Raw genomic sequence first — 25,128 nt, forward strand, 5'->3', positions numbered from 1 at the left:
TGGAAATGAATACCCCCTCCATCTTCACCTTGACCCCTAAAAGGTGTTCTGAACTTTTTGTAAAATTGTTTATCTTCATATGAAGCTAAAATTCAAACGTAAAAGTGTTTCCTGGTTGAGAAACATCCAAGATATTGATTTAACAGAATACTAGATATTTTAAAATGTCTCTGGATTCTTGACAGAATCAGTTATATGTAGAAATAAAATAATATACAGGCCTGGAAAATCTAGAGGAACTTAAAGAGTTCTTGGAAAAATAAAAACAGCCAAATTGGTGGATTAGCTGATAAACGTAATCACAGCTATATTTTCCCCTAATGTTATAAAATGGACAGTGCCCAGATAGCCTTTACATTATTTAAGACATTATAGATCATACACAAAACTATAAAATTCCATAGTATAGTTTATGTTGACCAGACCTGACAATGACTCAATAAGTGAAATTATAGGCTAAGTTCATATAAGAATAAACCATGCTTCAATAAAATCTACAAGTGATTCTTATCATCTAGAATATATTCCAGGAATAAACAAATAATGCCTACTAGAAACCTTCATGATATGTCATTATCTTGATGAATAGTAAGAAAATGGAAATCCACAACCATAGAAACTATCAAGCATTATTTGGAACATTGCATACTAGTACTAATGGTGTTTTCACTGAAAATATTGGACTCAAGTTATTATCACGGTACTGTGCAATAACTACCTTACAACTAGATCTCTACAACCAAGGAACTAGAATAATTAACTCCAAAGCAAATCTTAGGAAGACATATTTCATTTAAAGATGATGAATATACATTTCTAGTGAGACCCAGAAGACTTTATTTAAAATATCTGAGTTATGTAGGCATATAAACCCAAACAGAGAAATCAGAAGCCTTTCCATCTTCTGGAACTAACTAGGCAGAAACACACATACACACATATTCATATATTTTATATCCTATGGGAAATACGTGTGTGTGAAATTTTACTAAAGAATATAGAATGTGGTGCAACTAAGTAGGACAACATTTGAAGATAAAAGGATATGAAAGTGTAAAATTTTAATGCAAACTTGTAAACTATTAACTAAGAGATAAATATATTCAGTACGTTTAGCAGACAAAGATTAATGACTTTAATATAAAAACTCTCAAAACTGCTAAGAAAGGCAAAATAACACCATAGAACTTTGATGACATTATGAACAGCAAGATATAATTACTTTAGAAAGAAATTATCTCTAAGAGATCAATACACACATTTACGCATGAGTAGTATTACATCAGACTGTGCTATTGCCGATCAAAATTTTGGGATAAGAGTAACGCTTTGACATTCCTGGGAGGCAAATGGTTTATTATAAATGTTTTGGAAATGATCTTCTACTGTCCAGACTTTAAAACATGCAAGTCTAGTCTCTGTGCCCTCTCCTGTAATGTGAAGTGTGGAAGTCTAGTTATATGTATAAAATCCTCAATAAAGCAGGCAAAGTATCACACACTTGCTTATATACTTCTTACTATGTTATTACTATAATTCTATTTCTCCACATTTTCCAAATATGAGTAAAGTAAAATCCTTTTTGATATTCAATAATGGCCCAGAAAAAAGGATTTAATTTCCAATAATTTTACAGTGTGTGCTGAGAACTGTAAATTTATGACTAATTCCAACATTCAATATCATGCCCTTTAGTTAAAAGTTAATATAGTATTGCCTATTTTAATTCTAATTATAGCCTACTTATATAAAATGAGAAATATCACCCTCAGGACAGGCAAAGAATAATGTTATTACATGCTACCATGTTTGTGAACTTCTTAGTATTATTATTACTAATATCAAGTTATTAGAATCTCTGTGAAAGATTTTCAAAACATATAAGATTTATATACAAATATTTTACTTGATAGAAATTGTCAGTTTTTCTGCTTGTTAAATACCTCAAAGGCTAGATGAATCAATGATAATTCTGATGGTCTAATATAGCTTTGGTCTCTTATGCTTTAGCTGATGTGTTTTAAGCACAACTTTTTTAAAGTTCTTAGGGCTGAAGAGATAACTCAGTGGTTAAGAACTCTGCCTCCACTTTCAGAAGACCAGAGTTCAGTTCCCAGCACCTACATCTACAGTTCACAGCTGCCTAAAGCTCAAGCTGTAGGGGGATTTCTGCAGGCCACCACATTCATATGCACTTATACATATACATACATATTCATAAAAATTCTTAAAAATATAAAATGTCCATTGTTGACCTTGTGGGACTCTTTAGTTTATATACAGTGGTTGGAACTCACTTTTGATAAATGTGGGGAAATTGGAAATATATAGTCTTAAATGTCTATCTCTGTGTTTCCTTCTTCCTCTAGGTGGCTTTTACAGTCCTCTTTGACCTGGAAGCACTTCTGAAGATATGGTGCTTGGGATTTACTGGCTACATCAGCTCATCTCTCCACAAATTTGAATTACTGCTTGTTATTGGAACCACCCTCCACGTGTACCCAGATCTTTATCATTCTCAGTTCACATACTTCCAGGTAATACAACTAATGCCTGTTTCCCAGGAAAATGGTAATCATTTACTGTAACAGCTACATAAAACCCCCTAATATGTATGCAATATAACCTTGAGGGAAGTTCAATGGCATTTTATCAGAAATGGTGCATTAATAAATTATAATCATTGTTTTTTAAGGTCCTTAGGTTTCACAGTAATATATATAAACCCTTAACAAAACTGCTCTGTTGTTAACAAAATCTCAGTCATTTCATTTTACCAATAGAAACCCTGGAGCCATGAAAGACTGGTAGCTCAGAGGTGCAAAGAAGGCATTCCACTGACCTTCCTCCTCAGTCAATGTCCCAGACGTCTCACTCCTTCCACATCAAGTAAAAAACCCTCCCTCAAGCAGAAATGTCCCTCCTTTCTGCTTCCTGTGGTCTCTCTATCCATATTCCTGATTCCCCCTTACTCTCTATGTTTTATTCCTCAATCACCTATGTTCACTTTCTGTCCGTTAGTTGCTTGTTCTACTTCCAAACCTATGGATGACTTTATTTAATCCTGCTTACAATATTCAAGCAGAAATCTCTTGGATCAAAGGTGTGTGCTGGGTCTGAGCCATACCACAATTCCAAACAGGTTTGTCCAGTAAATAAAGCAATCTCTGGGTTCACAGTATGAATACATATCCTGTGACACTGTTCCCAATTAGTGATATACAGGTATACACACTTGTTTGCATGTGTTTATCACACATCTATTCATAGATATCAAATTCTAAACCAAATAAGATGTTGGCAGAAACCTTAAGAGGAAGTCCCAGCCAGGCGTTGGTGGCGCACGCCTTTAATCCCAGCACTCGGGAGGCAGAGGCAGGCGGATCTCTGTGAGTTCGAGGCCAGCCTGGTCTACAAGAGCTAGTTCCAGGACAGCCTCCAAAGCCACAGGGAAATCCTGTCTCGAAAAACCAAAAGAAAAAAAAAAGAGGAAATCCCAGTAGACTTTCTGCCAATGAGGCACAGACAGCACCAGCCAGAAAGGGTGAGTGACTGTACTTGTCCCATAATGTCCCTGGTAGTCCCTGGCTCCATGGCTGGGCCCTCCCCACAACACCAGAAGACTTCTGCCAAACAGCACTAGGTCACACAAGACAGAATGAATGGATGAATGGGTGAATGACCCACCTGCCAGCAGAACTGTACCCTTCCCAGATTCTATCCACTGAGACCCTTCCCCAGGCCAATGCCAACCCAGCTAATTCCTGAACTAACTGCTTCTGGGTCCTGCCCTGAACCCCAGTGGGCTTCCACCACTGAAGCACAGACCATATCAGTTGAAACCACCCTCACCAATCCACAAGATGCCCTTTCCCAGAGCTCCAGCAGACTCTGTAGACCTGGGCAGAGTCCATACCAGCCCCAACACCTCTACCAGAAGACAGGCTGGTACTAATTACCCCAGAAGACTATTCAGGCTTTACTGGGGACCAGGCCAAATCTAGAGACCCAAGAAGATTTCAGCTTTACCAGAAGTTAGACCAGATGGATGAAGGGACCCAAGGTCCCAAAGACCTCAGCAGAGACACCCTAATGGACCTGAAGACAAACCAGTCACCAGAACCATTGGCCACTTAGGCCAAAAGATCATGAGAAAACAGAAACCAAGGAGCAAAACACCTACCCAACAAAGACAAACACAGGAATCAACACCTAGAGACCTATCATCATCCCATATCCAAATGCCTAAATGCCAGGGTAAGAAAAATCGATAACAGAAAGGGCAAAATATCACCACTAGAACCCAGCTATAATACAAGACCTGAACATTCCCATGCAACTGAAGCACAAGGAAATGGCCTTAAAAATAAATTTATGGAGATGACGGAGGTCCTTAAAGAAATGGAAGAAAATACAACCAAATAATTGGAAGAAATCAAAAAATCTCTTAAAGAAGGTCAATAAAATGAAGAAAAATCGACAACAGTTGACAGAAATAAAACTGTTCAAAATCTAAAAATGTAAATAGAAACAATAAGGAAAACACAAACTGAGGAAATTCTGAAAATGGAAAATCTGGGTAAGTAAGCAGGAACTACAGATGCAAGCATCACCAGCAGAGTACAAGAGATGGAAGAGATAATTTCAGACATTGAAGATACAACAGAGGAAATAGATTCACTGGTCAAAAAAAAACTTAAGTCTAAAAAATCTCCTGAAGAAGGACATGCCTATAAAGGTACAGGAATATTACAGAACACAAAATAGACTTGACCAGAAAATTTCCCTTGCCATATAATAATAAAGGGAAGAATATTAAAAGCTTCAAAGGAAAAGCTTCCAAAGGAAGACCTATCAGGATTATACCCAACTTCTCAATGAGACTCTTAAAGCCAGAAGAACCTGGACAGATGTCTTTCAGTCATCACAGATGGATAAAACAAGATATTTCAAAACAAAGTCAATTTTAATCATTATCTAGCCACAAATAATATAAAATATTTTGGTGTAACTCTGGCCAAGCAAGTAAAAGACCTATTAACAAGAACTTCAAGTCTTTGAAGAAAGAAATTGGAGAAGATACCAGAAGATGGAAAGATCTCCCATAGATTGGTAGTATTAACACAGTAAAAGAATGGTAATCTTACCAAAAGCAATCTACAGATTCAATGCAATCTCCATCAAAATTCCAACACAATTCTTTTCAGACCTTGAAAGAACAATACTCAAATCCATATGGAAAAACAAAAGACCCATGATAGCTAAAACTGCCAGAGGTATCACCATCCCTGACTTCAAGCTCTACTACAGAGCTATAGTAGTAAAAACAAAACAGCATGGTATTGGCATAAAAATAAACACATTGATTAATGGAATAGAATTGAAGAGGCAGACATAAATCCACACACCAACAGACACTGATTTTTGACAAAGAAGCCAGTAGTATACTTGGAGAAAAGATCATATCTTCAACAAATGGTGCTGGCATACCTGGATGTTGGCACGTGTATGAATGCAAAGAGATCCATATCTATCACCCTGCAAAAACTCAAGTCCAGTGGGTACAGACCTAAACAGAGAATTCTCAACAGAAGACTCTCAAATGGCCGAGAAACACTTAAAATAATGTCCAACACCCTTAGCCACCAGGGAAATGCAAATCAAAATTACTCAGATTCGTCTTGCACCTGTCAGAATGACTAAGATCCAAACCACAAATCACAGCTTATGCTGGAGAGAATGTGGAACAAGGGGAACACTCCTCCATTTCTGATCACTGTGAAAACTTGAACAGCCAATTTGGAAATCAATATGGCAGTTTCTCAGAAAATTGAGAATCAGTCTACCTCAAGACCCAGTGATACCACTCCTGGGCATATAACCAAAGAATGGCCAATCATACCAAAAGGACAATTGCTCAACTATATTCATGGCAGCTTTATTTGTAATAACCAGAACCCACAACAACTTAGATGCACCCCAACTAAAAAATGAATAAGGAAATGTGATACATTTATACAATGCAGTATTATTGAATTGTTAAAAACAATGACATCTGGAAATTTGAAGGCAAATGGGTGGAACTAGAAAAAAAATCATCCTGAGTAAGATAACCCAAACCCAGAAAGAAAACATGGTATGTATTTACTCATAATTGTATATTAACTATAAAGTAAATGATAACCATGCTGCAACCCCCAGACTCTGGGAGGCTAGGTAGAAAGAAAGGATTGGGGGTATGATGCATGGCTCTCCCTGCGAAGGGTAAACATAAAAGAGCTGGGTGGACTCGGGGTGGGCGGGGATAGGAACTTGAGGGATCAAGTTGAGGGTTGGGTGGATTGGGAAAGTTCTGAAAGAGATGCCTGGAAGGGGTGCTTTGGGGGGACAGGTAGAAACTGGATACCAGAATCTCCCAGCTAAGACTCCTAGAAGCATTGCATATATAGCCTGAACTTGCCATCTCCTATGTTTAGATTGGTGACTCTCCCAATTGTCATCAGAGAACCTTCATCCAGTAACTAATGGAAGCAGATACAGAAACATACAGCCAAATATTAGGCTTTGCTCAGGGAATCCTGATGAGGAGAGGAAGGAAAGATCAGAGGAGCCAGAGGAGCCAAAAACACCACAAGAAAACCCACAGAAATAACAAACGTGATCCAAAAGAACCAACAACCAGGGAGCTTGCATGGGACCAGCCTAAGTCCTCTACATATATGTAACAGTTGTGCCCCTTCCTGAACAGAAACAGAGGAGGAGTAGATTGAGGTGGGCAGAGAGGAGAAGAGGGAGGGGAAACTGCAGTTGGAATGTAAAATATATAGTTAAATAAAAATAAAAGAGGAGATATGAGCTTATTTCAAGTGTATACCTTCCTTGTAAATGCTCTTACTGAACAATAGTTTACAATGAATACATTAAGAATTGTAAAATTTACCCTCACATATTTTAATTCATCTTACATTATTATTTACAAATGCTAGCTTTTTAGTCTTTGATGGCTAAATAATTATTCATTTATAACAACTATGTTTTTTTCAAATGTGATATTTTGGATAGCCTTGCCTAATAATTACTTAATAAATGTTAATTATTAATTATATTTTAATAATCATTTGGTATTAGAATGTGTTCATTGTACTATTAAATTTATGGAAAAATTATTATTAAAATACATGCAGTAGTCCAATCAAAAACATTTCAAATGCAGTCAAATTTCTGACTAGCATTAGTATAACTTATCATGGAAATATCAAATATACCCTAATGTTCTCTGAAGAGATATTTTTAAATAGTTGAGGAATTAAATTGCAGCAGAATTTTATATATTAACTTAGAGAAATAAGATTTTAATTCCTTAGATCAGTGGTCCTCAACCTTCCTAATGGTCCAACCCTTTGATAGAGTTCCTCATGTTATAGTGGCCCCCAACTATAAAACTATTTTTTCCACTTCATAGCTGTAATTTTGCTACTGTTTTAAACCATAATGTAATTACTCTTAGAGACAGAAATTTGGCAAAGAGGTTGTGACCCACAGGTTGAAAACCACTGCCTTGGCTAAAACACATTCCAATAGGACTTCATTTATTGGTAACAACAAGCCCTCCATAGTTAGAACAATGCTAGCATTAGCTTTCATAATACAGCTTATAACCTGACTTAGAATTGCAGAACAGGACATGAGACCATAGTTCACAAAAATTAAAAACAAGAACTCCACAAACCCAGACATACAACTGGGCTTTTATGAACCAAAGCTAATTAGGATCACAAGGTGCCTTGATACCCTGGCTATTTCATAATGTCTTTGGACATAAATACACCATCACTTACCTGGTCCTGTCTTGATCTCTAGAAGCCATTAGTGAAGTAGTTTGTTCAAGAATTTTAAATGTGTCTTAAAATCTCTGTGAATAAACATGCATATTAAATGCAATAGTTAATCTTTAATGTCAGCTTGATTAGACAGAAATTCAACTAGGCACACTCCGGATATGTCTGTGAGAATGTTACCAAAGAGGATTAGCTAAAATGCCATCTAGGTGGTAACATCACACAGTCTGGGGACACAGAAGGATTAAATCGCCATGATGGAGTAAATCCTCTCAAAATGTGAGCTAAAACAAATCTTTTCTCTCTTTAACTTATTTTGTTCGGAGAAACTTTTGTATAACAAGAGAACTTTGACTAGTACACTAATAATCCCTGTCAATTTATATTTCTTAATCATATTCCCTTCAGAGCTACATCTAATTTATGCTCTTCTGTAATGGTGCCATAAAATAATATTTCCCTAAAATGTTTGCCACATTTTTCAAGTTTAAAAACTAATTTATTATTTGTCTTTGGATTTGGACTTGCAAATGCCTTCCAAATAAATATATAGTATAGTATGTAACATCTGCAGAGTTGAGATGACAAATTAAGCAAAGACATAAAAGCTCTTAAGACTTTTTTCTCTCCATGAGTTGGTGAACACTCAGGGAAAACAGGTGCTTCAGGTCCACAAGATCCCTTAAAGAATGCAGCCTGTTAGGTTAGGTGTGACCTTTCATAGTCTTTACAATGATTTCCGTTTGGGTTCATAGATACCATACCATCTGTTTCCATTTTTAGGCCAGAGAAGGGGAAAATAAATATGTCTGGATAAGTTTGATTTACCATGCCCGTAGTTGCACAAATCTCTTGTTTCCATGGTAAGCCTGAACCTAGACCAGTAGCCACACCCAGCTGCAGAGTGCAGATGCAAAGGCTAGAAAGTAGAGTATGTTGCCCCAGGGAACTACTTGGCTAAAATCCAGGAAAATATATTTAAAAGAAGAAGGAGAAAATAAATGTTGGAGTAGGAGTCTGAGCAAGTCCTTGATAAATGTTTGATTTTCCCCATTGATGAGGGTGTAATACCTAGGAAGGCTTATTGCAGGAGACATTAAACATATCTAATGCTGAATTAAATGTTTATTTTGGTATTTAGCATTGGGAAAACATTAGTTTCATGTCAACAGTGTGTATTAGTTAATACCATTTTGAATAACCATATTGTATGTTGAAACAACAGTTGTTAGTATTTGTCCTTACTCATTGATTTGAGACTTGCTGTGAGTTCACTATATGGCAGACCACATGCTAGGGATGTCTTGGTTACCATATCACTATTTTTAGTCTCTAGATAAAATGGAAAATTATGACTTTTTACACGGTACCATAAAAACTGATAATTTAGTATGGGTTTCTTTTCTAATTTAAATTGTTTTCATTTTACATATCAACTCCAGTTTCCCTTCCCTCCCCTTTTACCGTTCCCCACTCCCCCATCCCCACCCTCCCATCCACTCCTCAGAGGGAGTAAGGCCTTCCTTAGGGAGTCAACAAAATCTGGCATACCAAGTTGAAGCAGGACCAAACCCTTTCCCCCTGTATCAAGGCTGAGCAAGGTCTCCCCCCATAGGAAATGGGCTCCAAAAAGTCAGTCCATGCACCTAGGATAGCATGCATTTCTTTAAAATTATTTTTCTAGCATGTATGTCTTTTTCTCCATGACTAGGTTCTTCGGGTAGTCCGGCTTATTAAGATTTCACCTGCGTTGGAAGACTTTGTGTACAAGATATTTGGTCCTGGGAAAAAGCTTGGAAGCTTAGTGGTGTTCACTGCCAGCCTCTTGATTGTTATGTCAGCCATTAGCTTGCAGATGTTCTGCTTCGTTGAAGAACTGGACAGATTCACCACATTTCCAAGGGTGAGAACTTGAAACATGGCCAGTTTAATCCATTGTTCTTATTTTAGCAATGGTGATTAACATCAAATGAATTTCATTTTAGTCATGGTTCAAAAGCATTATCATATCTTTGATAACTTGAGATCATTAAATTTTAGTACTTTGAATAGTCTCTTCTGCAGGGTATAGTTATTTAAATACATTTTCAGCACCATCAGAGTACACAACAATCTTAAAATTTTGGAAATAGTACATTTGGATGCCGCAAAACCTCAGTAAGAGAAAATGGGAGCAGAGGTCCTTCGTGGCTATAATTTACAATGTAGCAGAAATTTTAACTAAAATGTCTATTTTTGTGAGATGTAACATATTTCAGGCTTACTTTATAGTTCATCTTTTTATGTTGTATCTAACCAAAAAGCAAACTTGGGATTGTATGTATAATATAATATAATTCTTAGACTTCAAATTTGAGGCAACTTTAGTAATTGATCAGACTTCTGAATTTGTGTTAAAATTCATAAAGGGCATGGAAAAATGGTGACAAACGACTCTATAAACAGTACTTAGGAATCAGTCCCTGACTAAACAGACCCATGTAGACTGATAAACATAACAGTATAATGACTGAGACAAGACAGTATGTGTTCTCATCAAAAGTTGAAATACTAATACCTATGTTTATGGGAAGAATAATCATGGAATAAAACATGATAAAATGTGTTATTTTATGTTAAGTTTTGGTAGTAATAAGGTTTGTACTTTTAATGAGGGTACTAGTAAGATAGATTTTAAGTATTTTTGTCCTAAATTTGTAACTTAGCTATCAATGTTAGAGTTTATCCTTTTTTGATAGACATTTTTATCCATACATCCATTTGTTACATACTTATAACAAGTCAGGAAATGTTAATTATACCAAGTGTATAGACAGAACTAAACTTTAGTCCTCCAAGTCTCTCAGTTGAGGGGAGGGACAAATAAACACAAATCTATGCAGGCAAAAGGCACCCTAGATGCCCAGAGAAGACACATGACAAGGATGGAAAATTCCAGAAAGGCTTATTGAAACAGGTGATGCCTGGTGAGCAGATGATGTGGCCATAGGGTTGTTGGTACAGAAAATGCAAAAGGTCTAAGATGAGCATGTTTTCAGAGAAAAGAGAAAGAGTAGTTGATAACTGTGCTAGACAGGGTTTCTATTTGCTTTGTTAAACACCATGACCAAAAGCATCTTAGGGAGGAAAGGGTTTACATATTCCAGTTTACAATCCATTGAGGAAAGTCAAGAAAGAAACTTAAGGCAGGAACTGAAACACAGACCATGAAGGAATGCTTCATACCAGTCTATTCCCTGTGGCTTCCTCTTGTCTATTCTTATAGAACACAACTACCATTCCAGGGGTGGCAATGCTCGCGTGTGAGCTGAGCCCTCACACATCATCCTTACTCAAGAAAATATCCCCCAGAGACTTGCCTACGGGTCAGTTTTATGGAGGCACTTTCTCGATTAAGATTCCCTATTCCCAGATATATCTAGGTTTGTGTCAAGTTGACAAAACCCAACCATCGCAGTAGCCAGTGGTAAGATGAAGGCGTAAGACCAGGAGCTCTGTGGGAGGGTGAGTTTAAAAACACATCCCATAAGAGGGACAAAGGCAATGGACTCCTAGTGAGGACGAAGGAAAGATCCAGAACATGAGCACGAAGGTCTTAGATGAGTATTGAGATCTAGGGGACAAGATTGTCAACATGCTACTCACTCAGCGAGCTGTTCAGGCAGAAGCACTGAGGAAGTCAGAAGTATCTCTCTTCGCCATAGCTCTTGTTCCTGGAGAACAATATATGATAAGAGAAGGTGATTCTCCAAGGATGAAAAGTCATGAAAGCAAAAGTCCTGTCTTTTATAAGCCAGGAGACAGTTGTCAGAAGAAGAGCACTCTAGTGGGCTCCCTGGAAAAGGGACCTCTAGCAGAGTCACCTGAGCCAAGGAGAATGGTTTTCCTTTGAGCACAGCTTCCCAGTGGAGTGGGACTGAATCTCTCCAGAGAAGTGTAATGTCCTATATGCATACCAACATCAGCAGAGAGATGTGTCCTGAAGAAAGGAGCATAGATTTCTCCACAGATGGGTCAGGCCTGCTTCCTTCCTGTCACTGGGAGACATAAGCAATGGTTACAGTGGCTTTGGAGCACCCGCCTCCTCTTCCTTTAGTGCCTCATGAGAGCCTGCCTGTCATTTACCACTGGAACTGAAACTATCTTGGTTCACGTGTCGGAACACTGCTGAAGGCCAATTGTGTCATCTGTTTTTTTGTTTTGTTTTGTTTGTTTTGGTTTTTTTTCTAGGCACAGGAAATTCCACAGGGGAAACTAAGGGAAAACAGAAGACAGCTCTGTCCTTTACAGACCACCTTATTTTAATTTTATTCCTCCATCTTTTACCATTTGCTCTCATTTCACCTCAACCTGTACATATCCCTTAGCCAAAAGATTTCTGAATGAGGCATATGTTGCGTACAGAACTTCCAACTGGTAGAAAGGTCATGGCACTTGCACAGCCGTATGAAAGGGCACCTTGTAACCAACGCATTGATATTCTTGCAGCACGTTTAGACAAGCAAGGAAAGACAACAATGAGTAAGTCTCATGTCAGATCAGATTTTGCCACTAAATGAACGTGTTTTTGAAAAACCTGCTTTGGGGATTTTCTGCAGTGCTTGGACTAAGGGGATGTGAGGTGAGCCGTGGACCCATGTGATAACCAATGCCATTTAGGAACTTGCCCTTCTGCCAAATTTACCTTCTGCTTCATCAAATTTTTCACTGTGAGGTGCTGGGCAAATTATTCTCTAAGGTTTTTTTTCATAAGCAAAATACAAGTGAAAGCGCTGGGTTTCCCCACTATACATACTGGGGGAAAAAAAAGCAACACACCTAGGTCTAGACAGTGTTTTAAGAAGTTCTAATACACCTTGCTTGGTGTGTTTAAATTGACACCACTGTGACTGCATTAAAGGCTAAGCTATGTTCTAAACCTTTCCCCGACTTCTCCCTGCAGCTTGGCTTTATTTCCCAGTCATGAAGAAGCATTACATGCTCAGATGTCCAGTGATTCCACCATTCCTTTCTCCCCGATCACTCTACTGACCCAAAGAAAGCAGGTCACTCTCTGTGTCCCTTCTCAGTCACTGAGCTAATGGCAATGCTGACATCCTGAACTGTGATACCAAAAGAAGGATGGGGTATATCCCTGAACATGAGCATGATCAGAAGTTAAATCCCGGAAACCATAATTAAATTTTACAAAAACATTCAAAGAACTGCAACTACAGGAGGAAGCCGTAATTATTCCCATTCAAACAAAGCACAGAGCGTGGGTAGTTAAAAGCATCAGGGAAGGTGATTAAAAACACACAGAAGTTCTATCTGTCTGTCTGTCTCTCTCTTTTTCTCTCTCTCTCTCTCTCTCTCTCTCTCTCACACACACACACACACACACACACACACACACACATACACACACACTCACTGTCTCCCTCCTTCTCTCATGTGTGTGGATGTGGAGGCGAGATAACAAGTTTGGGCATCATTCCTCAGAGACTGTCCAATTTACTCCTTTACAGACCTAGAACTCATTAAATTAGCTAGCTCAGTCAGCCCTAGGGAGCCACTCTGCACCTCCAGATCTCGAGTGTGGAATTACAAGCACATCCCACAATACGTTTTATTTTGGTGAAGTGGGCAAGTGTATGCTCAAACGTTTGTGAAAATGGTGTGTGCACGTGTGTGTGATGGCACAGTTGCCTGTGTGTACACTTTGGATGCTGGTTTATGCAGGGTATCCTCCTCCAATACTTTACACTTTACTAAGATGGGGACCCTCTCTGAACCTGGAGTTTGAAACTTTGACTACATTGGCTGGCCAGCAAACCCTGTGATAAGCGTCTATGCTACCCTCCCAGCTCTGGGGTCAGAAAAGTGACTGTGCCTGGTGTCTATACAAGTGCCGGGAGTCTTAATGCATAGCAAGTACTTTACACCCTGAGCTCACCTCCCTGTCTCTTAGCTTTCACTTACAAGAGCTCTAGAAATACAACTCGGGTCTTTCGCTTCCTTTCCTGGCAAGTTATTTGCTGATTGAGCCATGTCTCCTTTCCTCTCCCCTTATCTATTGGTTAGGTACTTAGAATAGGTTGGGTTTTTCATAGTATTAGTCAAAGCATAGTACAATATTTTTAAAAAATCTGTAAGAAAAATCCTATGATGGAGATTGGAGAGACATCTCAGTGAGTAAAGTGCTTTCCGCAGAAGTGTAAGGATTGATGTTTGGGTTCTGAGAACCCGTGTAAAAGTCTATGGGCATTCTGTGTCTGTGCTGAGGAAGGAGAGGTGGGTGGGACCCTGAACTCACAAGCTATCCAGTCTATCTGTGAGTTCTAGTTTCAGTGACAGAAAGTGATTGAGAAAGAAACACACTATTGACCTCTGTTATGTGTACCTGCACATATGTGAATACATACAAGCACATATTCATATAGCATCACACATGGGCACATACATACAAAAGAAAAAATTAAAGGTCTTGTAATATATTCTAAAGTAAATTAGGAAATGTGACTCTTCATATTGACTTAATGTAAGTCCTAGCCATCTTAGAAGGCAACTATCAGAAACAGTTATAGAACCATGGAAGGATGCAGGAAATAAACTATGAAAGGCTTTCAAGTTGGAGACAGCACCCACCACACAGAAAGAGGCAGTCTAGCAGACTCAGAAAGAGGCTATGGCAGTGACCCTTAGATTGAGTACCAAAGATACACACAAGGTAAAAAAACATCCTATAGGGAAATTAAACTATGTGATTGACACATAAGAAATGAATCATGTTTCAATAGTTTTTTTTCTTTTGATAAAGATTGATAAGCATCATTGTTCTAAGGTTTTGCTCAGTGTTTCCCTATACTGACTACATAAAGCAATTTCCTACATGCTACTAAAATGGATATACTAAACATTTACTACATGGCTTTAATCTTTATCCATTCTAACTCCCACTAACTCTACAACAGGCCTCATTTCTTTTGCAATCACACAAGTGTAGATAGTTTTTTTTTCATAAGTAATATACCACACTCTAAAGCAGGAAATACTTCAATATTAATATTAGTTATTTGATACTTCCTTAATTTGTAACTCTAACTGCTAATTACTTGCTCTATTAAGTTTTCAGTTATAAAATCATGTCCAAGAGAATTATTATACTGTAAAAGCAGTAAATGCTATAAAACTCTTAATTACAAATTAATGTCCATGTTTCCTTTCAACCATTAAAGTGACTAATCATCCTTTTATTTGTCTTGAAAGAATTACTGAATGTTCTGAAGAAACAATGTGCTCTTCTCTTTTACTCCATTTGCCATATTTAATGAGAGAATATGAGTACATGTCTAATAAATTCAAGGTTAATTTTACCTTCAGCAATATTAATTCCATTAGTATGGTTGATATTTTGTCTTTTGTCGTTTATTATATGTTTTACCTTTTTGTGAAATATCTCAAAAATGCAAAAAAAAAAAATGAGCAATACTAAAAGAAGCTCATGACTGTTAGCTCAAGCCTACATTGGCATCCATTTAAGAGCTGAGTCAGTATGGTCACCAATTCAAGGCTTGCCTCAGATAGAGGGTGAGTTTAAGGCCAAACGCACAAAAGTTAAAATAAAACTGAGGATAGAGCTCAGTGTAGAATGCTTGCCTAACACACACACAGGGTATAGATGCCCAAATACAAAACGAAACAAAACTGACAATCTAACAGAGGCCGAGTTATATAGCTCAAGTATTAAACCCTAGATTCAATCCCCAGTACAACTGCAACAAAATGCTAAAGCAAAATACATCCATAACTGTGCAAAGCTTAATATGCACAAACTGAGGTAGACATGATGTCCTTAGGTGCCTCTATCTGATGACTCTACTCTCATTCAAAGAAATAGATTCTGATACCAACAAAAATAGAGTTGAAAAGTCCGGGTAACACCATGATTTCAGTCTCTGACCATAAGCAAAGAATGATGATCGTCCTGTCCTTCAGACTAAAGAAACCAGGAGCCAATGAGCGGATGCCGTGTGAAACTGCTGACTGGTGGGAAATTAATGCAGTTGGTGCTGCGTGTTTGTCTGTAAACTTGTGAATCCAAGTTGTGCTGCTCCAACTGTCCTCACACATCAGTTTGTCCACACACAACATGATTTTTTTTAACCTAGGAACAGAATTGCTGGGTCTGAGAATAAATGTCATCTTCAGCTCTGGTATATTCTGAATAAACTGGAGTTCCAAAGTAGACCTAGTATTCGATCCGTCAGCAGTGGGTGAGTTAATTCTGAACTCCGAACTCCACAGCACCGGGTTTGGCCAGAACAAGTTACACCCTGTCAATGTTCCATCTTACTGTGAATACCGAGTTCTTACTTCAGTTTGTGACAGTGCTAACACTGTTCTGGCCATGGTGCAGTTCCTGTGAGGCACACAAGCTGTCCTTGTCCAGTGAGACACAACACAGGCTGTCCTTATCCAGTGAGACACACAACACAGATTGTCCTTTTCCAGTGAGACACACAACACAGGCTGTCTTTGTCCTATGAGACACACAGGCTGTCCCTGTGAGGGACACAAACTGCTTTCTCACCTTCTTGCCCTATTCTTTGACCATCCAGGCTATGCCAAGAGAGGAACCCAGGAAGCATCCAGTTTCACTCAAGTGTTTCAGCTTTGTAGGGCCTGTGGGGTAGTCCTTGTGCCTTACATAAAACTCAAACAAACGTCCTTAGACGTTATGAATTCAACCAGCATTTCCTAGTCCTGGGGTACCTGAACTTTCCATTGTTTTCTTAGGTTTTCAACTAAGCCTTTAAACAAATATTTGTTGCATTCTAGCTAAAATTTCCTGGGATTTTAAAATGTTTGCTTTGGTAATTTCATACATGTATACGGTGTACTTAGATCATGTCCACACATAAACTCTTCTCCCTTTTAACTGCTTCAGTCACCCTTCAGCCCCCTTCCAACTACATTTACTCTTCTTTGGAGTGGGTAGTAGCAATTGAGACCTGGAAATTTTTCTTAACTCTCTTTTCTGTACTTGCGATCAGAAGCAAAGGTTCCCCAATAAAATTTAAATAGGATTAAATACATTCTATGTACTATTTTTTGTGGAAGAAAGATAGATTCTTATGGACATAACCTAATTGTCTCAATGCTTGGGCCACATTTCTTTATTGCTGTCTCCTCTTTGAGTTCATATCTTCGTGTCTCCACCTGGTAGCTTCTAAATCACTGAAAGTCCTTTTTTTTTCCTTAAAATATTTTACACAAGACTCAGTAAGGAAGTCTAAGTCAATCATGTGTCTGTTTGTTATCTTTCATCATTTTACTACTTTTCTTTAGTATAGTAAAGGATTTAAGGAAGAATTATAACAGCTTATCCCTTTGTGGAAAGCACCAGACAAAAAGGTGCAATGTATATGCTCATTTACAATAATTGATATTGAGCGTGTCGTGGTGGGCACTTGGAAATTCTAGGACTGTATTACTTGCATGACTGCCATGCCTCCAAATGTAATCTTGTTTTAATAGCAAAAAAAGAATGCTTCCAGGAAAAGTAGGTCTGCAATGCTTCTTGGGTAAATAAAATTTTCATGGATGCGTTGTGAAGATTTGGGATGGGCCTGCTATGGACCTGGACAAGGACAATCGGATTAGCAAATCAGACACTTAGAACTGAAGGCATGGAAGAGTAGGGCTAAGTGATCTGTTGGAACCAGCCCATGAAGAGTCTGGGATGCAGAGAGCCACCAGAGATAACATTGTAGGTTTATATTATTTCCCTGGCATGTGTGTGTGCAATGTATAAAATTCATTTTTATTGACCAAAGACAACAGTTTATGACCAGCTGAAGAATCACAAGCAACATTGGAAGTACTTTTTTTATTCTTTCTGTGAGGCCATTATCATGTCAAATGTTCCACAGACCCATAAAGTAAATCCCACTGGAAGCTCTAGACCCCATTGTTACTCACGCCTGGACGTGACTATACAACATAAAGTGGCGACTTGGCTCAAGACTTAAAGTAATGAGAAATGACAAACCTAATGCAACTTTTGCTCCTGCCCCTCTCCAAATCCTTAAAAAAAACTTTATTTCCTCTCCAATATAACTTTAGACTACATTTTTGTGGATTTATTTTTGTGATGATTCATCACTGACTCCATGGTGATAATATCCTGTGAACACACGTCTAGCAATGGCTTTATTGCTTCCTGACCCACGCGGGGTTGGCCATCTCTGTCTGTTGTATATTGTCACTGGTGGTGATTTAGATGAACGCTGTAGGGATTATTACTTCCCTTGATGACATATTCACACTCATGCCCTAACATTTTTCATTTCGCTTTAGTTTGGTAAATTTTACTTGCTTGTTCCCCTGCTGTAATTTACCAGCTCCTACAATCACATTAGTTGACAACAGTATTCTTATTCAAACAGCTTTAAAAACAAATGTGAGCTTAGTAAGAATTACTAATATCTCATTAGTTTTGAGTGGCTCCTCTAAGCATATTTTCTATGATACAGTGGTGAATCTGTTACTAAATATATTGTTGAATCTTGTGTGCAGAAACATTTGTGCTCTTTGCTGTCTCTCGTGTTTCTCTACAGTTACCCATAAAATAAAGCAAAATGATAATACACGATTTAGAAGGCTGGGAGGAGAAGATAACAACAAACTGGTTAGCACTATGTCTCCAGATATTAGCCAGTAGTGTCACTCCTACACAACATGGAGAACAGTGTTAGCACCACACACTAAATTCTAATCAATAGCTAGATGACCTAGCCATCTTATAAATATCCCTCTGCAAAGAAGACTCAACAGTGACCACTCAGTTTTCTGTTATATAAAAGTTTGAAACTTCAAAAGTAGTCCCAAATTACCATTTAAAATATTTATTTTAATCAGTCCTTCAAAGATTTAAAAATGTACAGAGATAGATGGATAAATGGTAAAGATAAATAAATTAGACAGATAGATAAGTGATGGATAGAGAGATAGATAGATAGATAGAGATAGTAGGGAATGATAGATAGATAGAAGATAGATGGATGGATGGATGGATGGATAGATATAGATAGGTATGTAGACAGACATAAAGATAAGTGATAGATATCAGAAAAATAAGACCAGTTGCCAAATCACTCCCAGAATCTCCCAGAGCATATCATCATGGGTTTCACATATAGATCTAAAGAGAGGGCCTTCTAATGACCGATACATAGATCCTTCCATCCATCCCCTCCTATGCACTTCTTATGTAGATTACCCAAATCCATAATGAGAGAAAATGCTAAGCTTCCTTCACCCTGAAGATGACTGTCTCTATAGCTTCTGTGTTAATAAATAATAAAATTCCAATTTCCAGGAAACATAATAGGATAGGTTATGTGTGTATATGGTTGAGTATCCCTGTGGTTGATCACATATGTGTTTAGGTGTAGGAGATCCCTATGGAAATGGAGAGTTGCCGGATACATTCTATGTTCTCATGTAACACAATGCAGAAGGAGATTTTTTAAAATGAACATGTCCAGTTCAGACCCAGGCCTGTAGTGCCACTGCTTGGGCTTTATTGTTTAGTAGTATTTGTTTTGTTTTCAGGGTTTTGTTATTGTTTTAGTTTTCTCCATGCCATCAACTCATAATCACAGAAAAAAAATGTCAATAGGCAAAGTCTCCAATCTTACTGCATGCTAAGAGAAATGCTTAGGGGGCTAGAGAGATGGCTCAGTGGTTAAGAGCACTTACTGTTCTTCCAGAGGACCCAGGTCCAAATCCCAGCACCCACATGGCAGCTCACAACTGTCTGTACCTCTAGTTGCAGGTGATCTGATACTTTCACCCCAATGCATATAAGGGTTAAATAAAATTAAAAAAATAGGACCTTAAAAAAAAAGAGAAATGTACTTGACAGTTTCTGTAAGAAAGCTCTAGAAATTTGGCAACAAAGTAAAGGGATTGGTATTTGGCACAATACACCCCAGTACCAAGTTCTCAGCACAAAGGAGATTTATTTGCCCCAGAGGGACAAAGAGCTGGGAATAGGAGACAAAGATGGGAGATAAAGGATGAGGGAGGGAGAAGGGGGAAAGGAATAAGGGAAAGAGGAATGGCGTTTGGTCAGGACAATGTTCAATGATGACTGTGAAGTAGCAAGCAGCTCCTAGAGAAGTGAAACCCAGAAAGACATTCCTCCAGTAGTCATATCCTTGATAGTAACAGCTACTGTTTCTGACCCCCTTCTCTGTGTGAGGCCCAATAATAACATTTTGCAGAAATACAGAGAGAGTGGGGTACACAAGTATACATAAACTACATCCATGAAATGTAATCCACAAAAATAATGCCAAAAGTAGCACAAGTATGGGTATGGTGTGTGCATACCTGTTTTTCTAGTGCTTGAAAGTTTAAGACCTAAGAATGGAGAGTTGCAGGCTAGTCTGGGCTGCACAACAAGATGCTCTCATAAAATAAAAATTTAGGAAGAAGGGGGAGCAGTAAGGGACATCACCAACGAGAGATTACTCCCAGCAACTAATCATATACACCTACAGTAGATAAAGAATATGACTTAGGAGTTTGAAGAGATGACTCAGTAAGAGTCATCTTGCGGCACAAGCCCTTCCTTAAATGCTGGACATAGCCGTAAGCACAAGTGACCTCAGTTCGGGGTGGGGAGCAGTAGAGACAAGAAAATCAACTGAAACCTGGTTAAATTGCAGCAAGATCCAGGTTCAATGAGAGGTCTTGCCTCAAGGGAACAATACACAGAATAATAACCAGAAAAGGACAACAAACTGGCCTGCACGTTTACATATGTAAATATCTCGCACGCGCACGCAAGCACACACACACACACACACACACACACAGTGGAGGCCGGGAGCAGTAGGCCCATCCCAACCATGTAACTGCCTGAGGTAGAAGGCTCTCAAGTTAGGGTATACTTGTGCTGTGAGTGCAGAGTGAGTTCAAGGAAAGCCTCAGTGTCTTTGTAAGACCCTGCCTGAAAGAAACAGTAAAAAGAGAGAACTGGGATATGGCTCCGTGGTTGAGTGCTTGCCCACTCTATTCCAGGCCATGAATTCAATCCCCATAACTACAAAAAAAGAAAAAATGTCAGAGGGTGTCAGAATGAATGGTTCAAAGACAAGTGAGGCCAGGCGGTGGTGGCGCACGCCTTTAATCCCAGCACTCGGGAGGCAGAGGCAGGCGGATCTCTGTGAGTTCGAGGCCGGGCTGGTCCGACAGCCTCCCAAACAATACAGAGAAACCCTGTCTAGTAAAACCAAAAAAAAAAAAAAAAAAAAAAAAAAAAAAGACAAGTGAGATTGCTTATAATTTAATAACCCATATTGAAGCTACAAGAGCCCCTCATACTGTGTACTAGAATATCTTCCTTATAAATTAGAATAAAAAATAGGTGGACTGTACAAATACAGACATTTAAAAAAGATATATAAGATTAAATTTCAGATGGGCAGTGGTTGTCTAGATCTAAACAATATGATAAATTATAAAGAAAAAGTAAATTTAAATTTTAAAACAAGTCAAAGTAACCACCATCAATCTTTTTCAAAACCAAGGAATCTATGATAATAGGCTTTAAAGTTAATATCTGTGCCAAGGAGGACATGCCAAGAGGAGGGACCACACATCTTGATATCATGAACATATGTGGCTTCTCTGGGAGACATTACTCATTACATGTCAAAACACAAATCAGTTTTAGCCCTTGAAGTAATATATTTCTATACACACATGAACACACACACATACACGCACACACACACACGCACACACACACACACACACACACACATGCTCTTTCTTACATTGTCAACCACTTAAAAAAGTTGAAGAAATTTTTGATGCCCTTCTATATGGAAGATGTTTACATTTTAGAGCAGCGGCTTTATAGTTATCTACAGCATATTCTTACAGAATAATTGAGGAAAATCATAAATGGTATAAATTTTACTGATAAAGTTCTAACCTAAACGAATAGGAAATCTGCGTCTTCCATCTAATCAAAAAAATACATAAGCCATGCAGGACTGGGGTGACTTTATGAAACCTCACATCCAATACTTTCAAAATTAATCACTCTCTTTCTGGAAAAGAGTCAGTGAACAGATCAAGTAACAATCCCTGTTCATATTAACAGAACTAATACAGTCAGGAGAATCCCACCTCTAAAACCCAGTCTGCTTTAATGTATAGAAATGTTAGCATCCCCTTGATCAAAACTGTTTTCTGTTTAAACAGAAAAAAAAATCTTGTTCCTGATCATAAAATAAACAAAACACACAACAAAATTTCTTATGGAGTCTCTCACTCAGAGAAGCCTTCATATGAAATTCTCAGTGTGTTTAACGATAAAACATATACCTGTGGTCAAATACACTCTCTGTGACACTCAGTTTAGCTGCCTCAGATGCAGTCTCTGCTTTCGTCTGTAATCTCACAGCACATGTTTGCCAATGAAACGCATCATTTACATTATGAAAATTTAATATGACTGACATTACCAAAATTACTAATTAAGAGATAGAGCATAAATACTCCAAGAAACTTGACAGTCTGTTCCATGAAGAAAATTAATTCAGAACTCCCCCATTTGCATAAATCTCCAGGTCTCATTTTCACAGCTGTTTGTTCTGTCAGCTAGATGGCTGCATTTCAAAATGATTTTAACATAATCGGTGGGAAGTACACCTTTCAACTAAAAATACAGTGCTCTAACAGAAAGATTGCTAGGGCAAAAAATAGAATTTCATTCAGCTCATCTTAATATTGTTCCTTCAAGTGAGTGTCTCTAATGCAAGGAGTTTATCATTTAAGTTCTAAATTACTAAAATATTCTTATTAAAATCTTTTGAATTTTAGATGTCTATAAAATGAGGGAGTTATGTCTATTATTACCAATAATAAGTATAGATTATGTTAACAAATAAGAAACCATTAGTTAGTTGAGACATACGGAATTTCACATATATGGTCTGTGCTGTGCTAGACAAAGGTGATTTTTTTAAAAAGACTTTGTAAGGGATGGCAAGGTGCTCCATGGGTAAAAGCACTTGTTGTCTGTCTGCCTAACAATTAAGTTAGAATCTGGGATCCCACTAAGTAGAAGACAACTGACTTTTGCACCCCTCAGGTTCACACACTGTCCTCTACCCTTCTCTCTCTCATTCTCTCTCTCTCTCTCTCTCTCTCTCTCTCTCTCTCTCTCTCTCTCTCTCTCTCTCTCTCTCTCTCTCACACACACACACACACACACACAGTTTTTAAAAAATGTTCAAATATTGCTTAGAATAGACATGAATATTATTTGTCTCCATAGCCTAGATGATAAAAAGAAATCAGTAGTTTTAGATTTTACAGTGTCTAAAAGGACATGCAGAAACAAAATACACAGTCATGCCATCCACTGCCTGTGGGACTGCCTTAATCTCTGGAGCCCCACACTCTTCATTTCTCCATCAGCAGCAGGGGCAGTCACACCTAGACACTTCCTTACAAAATAATTGCAAAGATTATATTTAATGATGGACAGTTACTGCTCTGGAGCTGTAGAGTCCCCCGCAGATGCTGTTCCTGGCTCAAAGTCTCCTTGCCTGCATATCATTTACTCTTGGCTGATAAAGAAGTCCTAGGAAATCATAAAAACCAATGACCTTGTATATAATGTCATGTAAAGTCACCCCATGCATGGCTGAGAAAAGATGCCAGTGGCTACGTGTGTTTTCATAGCAGGAAAATAGATGTGATTATTTATTCATTCATTTATTTATTTATGTGTTATTTTGGAAATGACCTGACCTTTGTTCCCCTCTTACTCTTGTAATTAAATTGAAGTGTAAAATTTACTTGAAACAATTTGCTGCTGGGAGAGACCTAACATGCTGATGTATATGTTGCTTCTTATTGTATTCAAACTCATTTTTAACATTTAGGGCCAATTATGTGGGTCTAGATTCAACCTTTTCCTTATTCATCTATAATATGACCAATAAGCATTTTCCCCTCTGCTCTCCCCTTTATTCCCTAAATGGAATGCTTGGCAACACCTATATATAGAAATTTATGAAAGCAAAGTAAACAATGTGGGTTCATTTGGGGGGGGAAAGCAAAGATTTTAGTCCTTCTTGTGAACATTAAAAGGCAGTGACAGGAATAATTGAAACCGCTTGCCTCAACTTTATTTTCAAAATTCCTAGGGATAAAATACAAAGTAATTGCTTTGAGAAGACATGATTATTTATTTTAAATATCTCACTTTTGTCCATATAAATGGTAAGAAATTCCAACAAATCTCTGATCCCGAAAGATTTCATATATAAAGAAGGCAATACGTGGCTCTGAGATATTCTTGGTAAGAGAATCACTCAGAACAAACCCCTGAAACAGGACTGAAGAACTCAGGTTGAAGTAGCAACAGGAGGCCCAAAGCAAAGCACCTGCTTTTCTGGGCCCCCTGCCTTCTGTCTACCCTGTGACTTACACTATTCATTCAATAAAACCCTCAGAGGAGCCAACTGCACCAAAACATAGTTTGTAGTATCTGTTAGTTCTGAAACACCCACTGCAACCTTTCTCTGTAATTTTCGTAGGTAAGATCCAGTCCAAAAATAGACTGAAATGTGTATTACACAAAATTAAATTTTCCAAATGAATGCCATTATCACCTTATAATAGGTCACCGAATAGTAGACACTTGTAGTTAAAAGATGAAATAAATTGCCACCATCATACATAATGTAAAACTTCCAAAACCGTCCATCCAGAAGTAGCATTGCCTCAAAACTATAGTTTACTGTAGATCATTTTTTGAGCTTTATAGAGGCGTAGTCAAATTTTTATGAATATAAAAAATTTAAATTGTAGCAATATATAGGAATATAGGTCCCCCCCACACCCTGGGAAACAATATCATTGAGACAGACTTCTAAGTTAATATATAAAACATTATCCAGAATGTACTTTAATGTTAATAAAGTATTCATAAATGCCTTCTTTTTCATTTCAAAGCAATCATCACAGAATGGCAATATGATTGCATATTTATTGAAGCTGGCCTCCAGACGCTGACAGTTTTACCTGAAGACTGTAGGCCATTGGCAACTGAATGTCCTCCGTGCTCATCGATGCCAAACCTGACCCATGGCTTTCAGCCTTTTTTCTCTACCAGATTCCCAGAGCATCGTAGTCTCCACTCTCAGCCTGCCCTGTCTTTTGACTTTAGCCCTTCCTCCATTCTTTCTTGGAAGGATGTCTTTTGAGAGAGTGG

The 25,128-nt window shown here is 38.0% G+C and overlaps 1 protein-coding gene across 3 annotated transcripts in view; it reads left to right on the plus strand.

Annotated features, from left to right (window-relative positions):
• The window catches only part of Nalcn (sodium leak channel, non-selective), a 276,716-nt gene that overhangs the window by 122,410 nt on the left and 129,178 nt on the right, over window positions 1-25,128 (plus strand). For all 3 annotated transcript variants that reach the window (XM_040739426.1, XM_040738674.1, XM_040739071.1), the window contains exons 12-13: window positions 2,370-2,537; window positions 9,550-9,741. In XM_040739426.1, coding sequence (XP_040595360.1) covers window positions 2,370-2,537; window positions 9,550-9,741 — 360 coding nt within the window. The remainder of the gene's footprint in view (window positions 1-2,369; window positions 2,538-9,549; window positions 9,742-25,128) is intronic.

Source organism: Mesocricetus auratus, unplaced genomic scaffold (assembly GCF_017639785.1).
Source record: "Mesocricetus auratus isolate SY011 unplaced genomic scaffold, BCM_Maur_2.0 Super-Scaffold_2245, whole genome shotgun sequence".
Classification (NCBI taxonomy): Eukaryota; Metazoa; Chordata; class Mammalia; order Rodentia; family Cricetidae; genus Mesocricetus; species Mesocricetus auratus.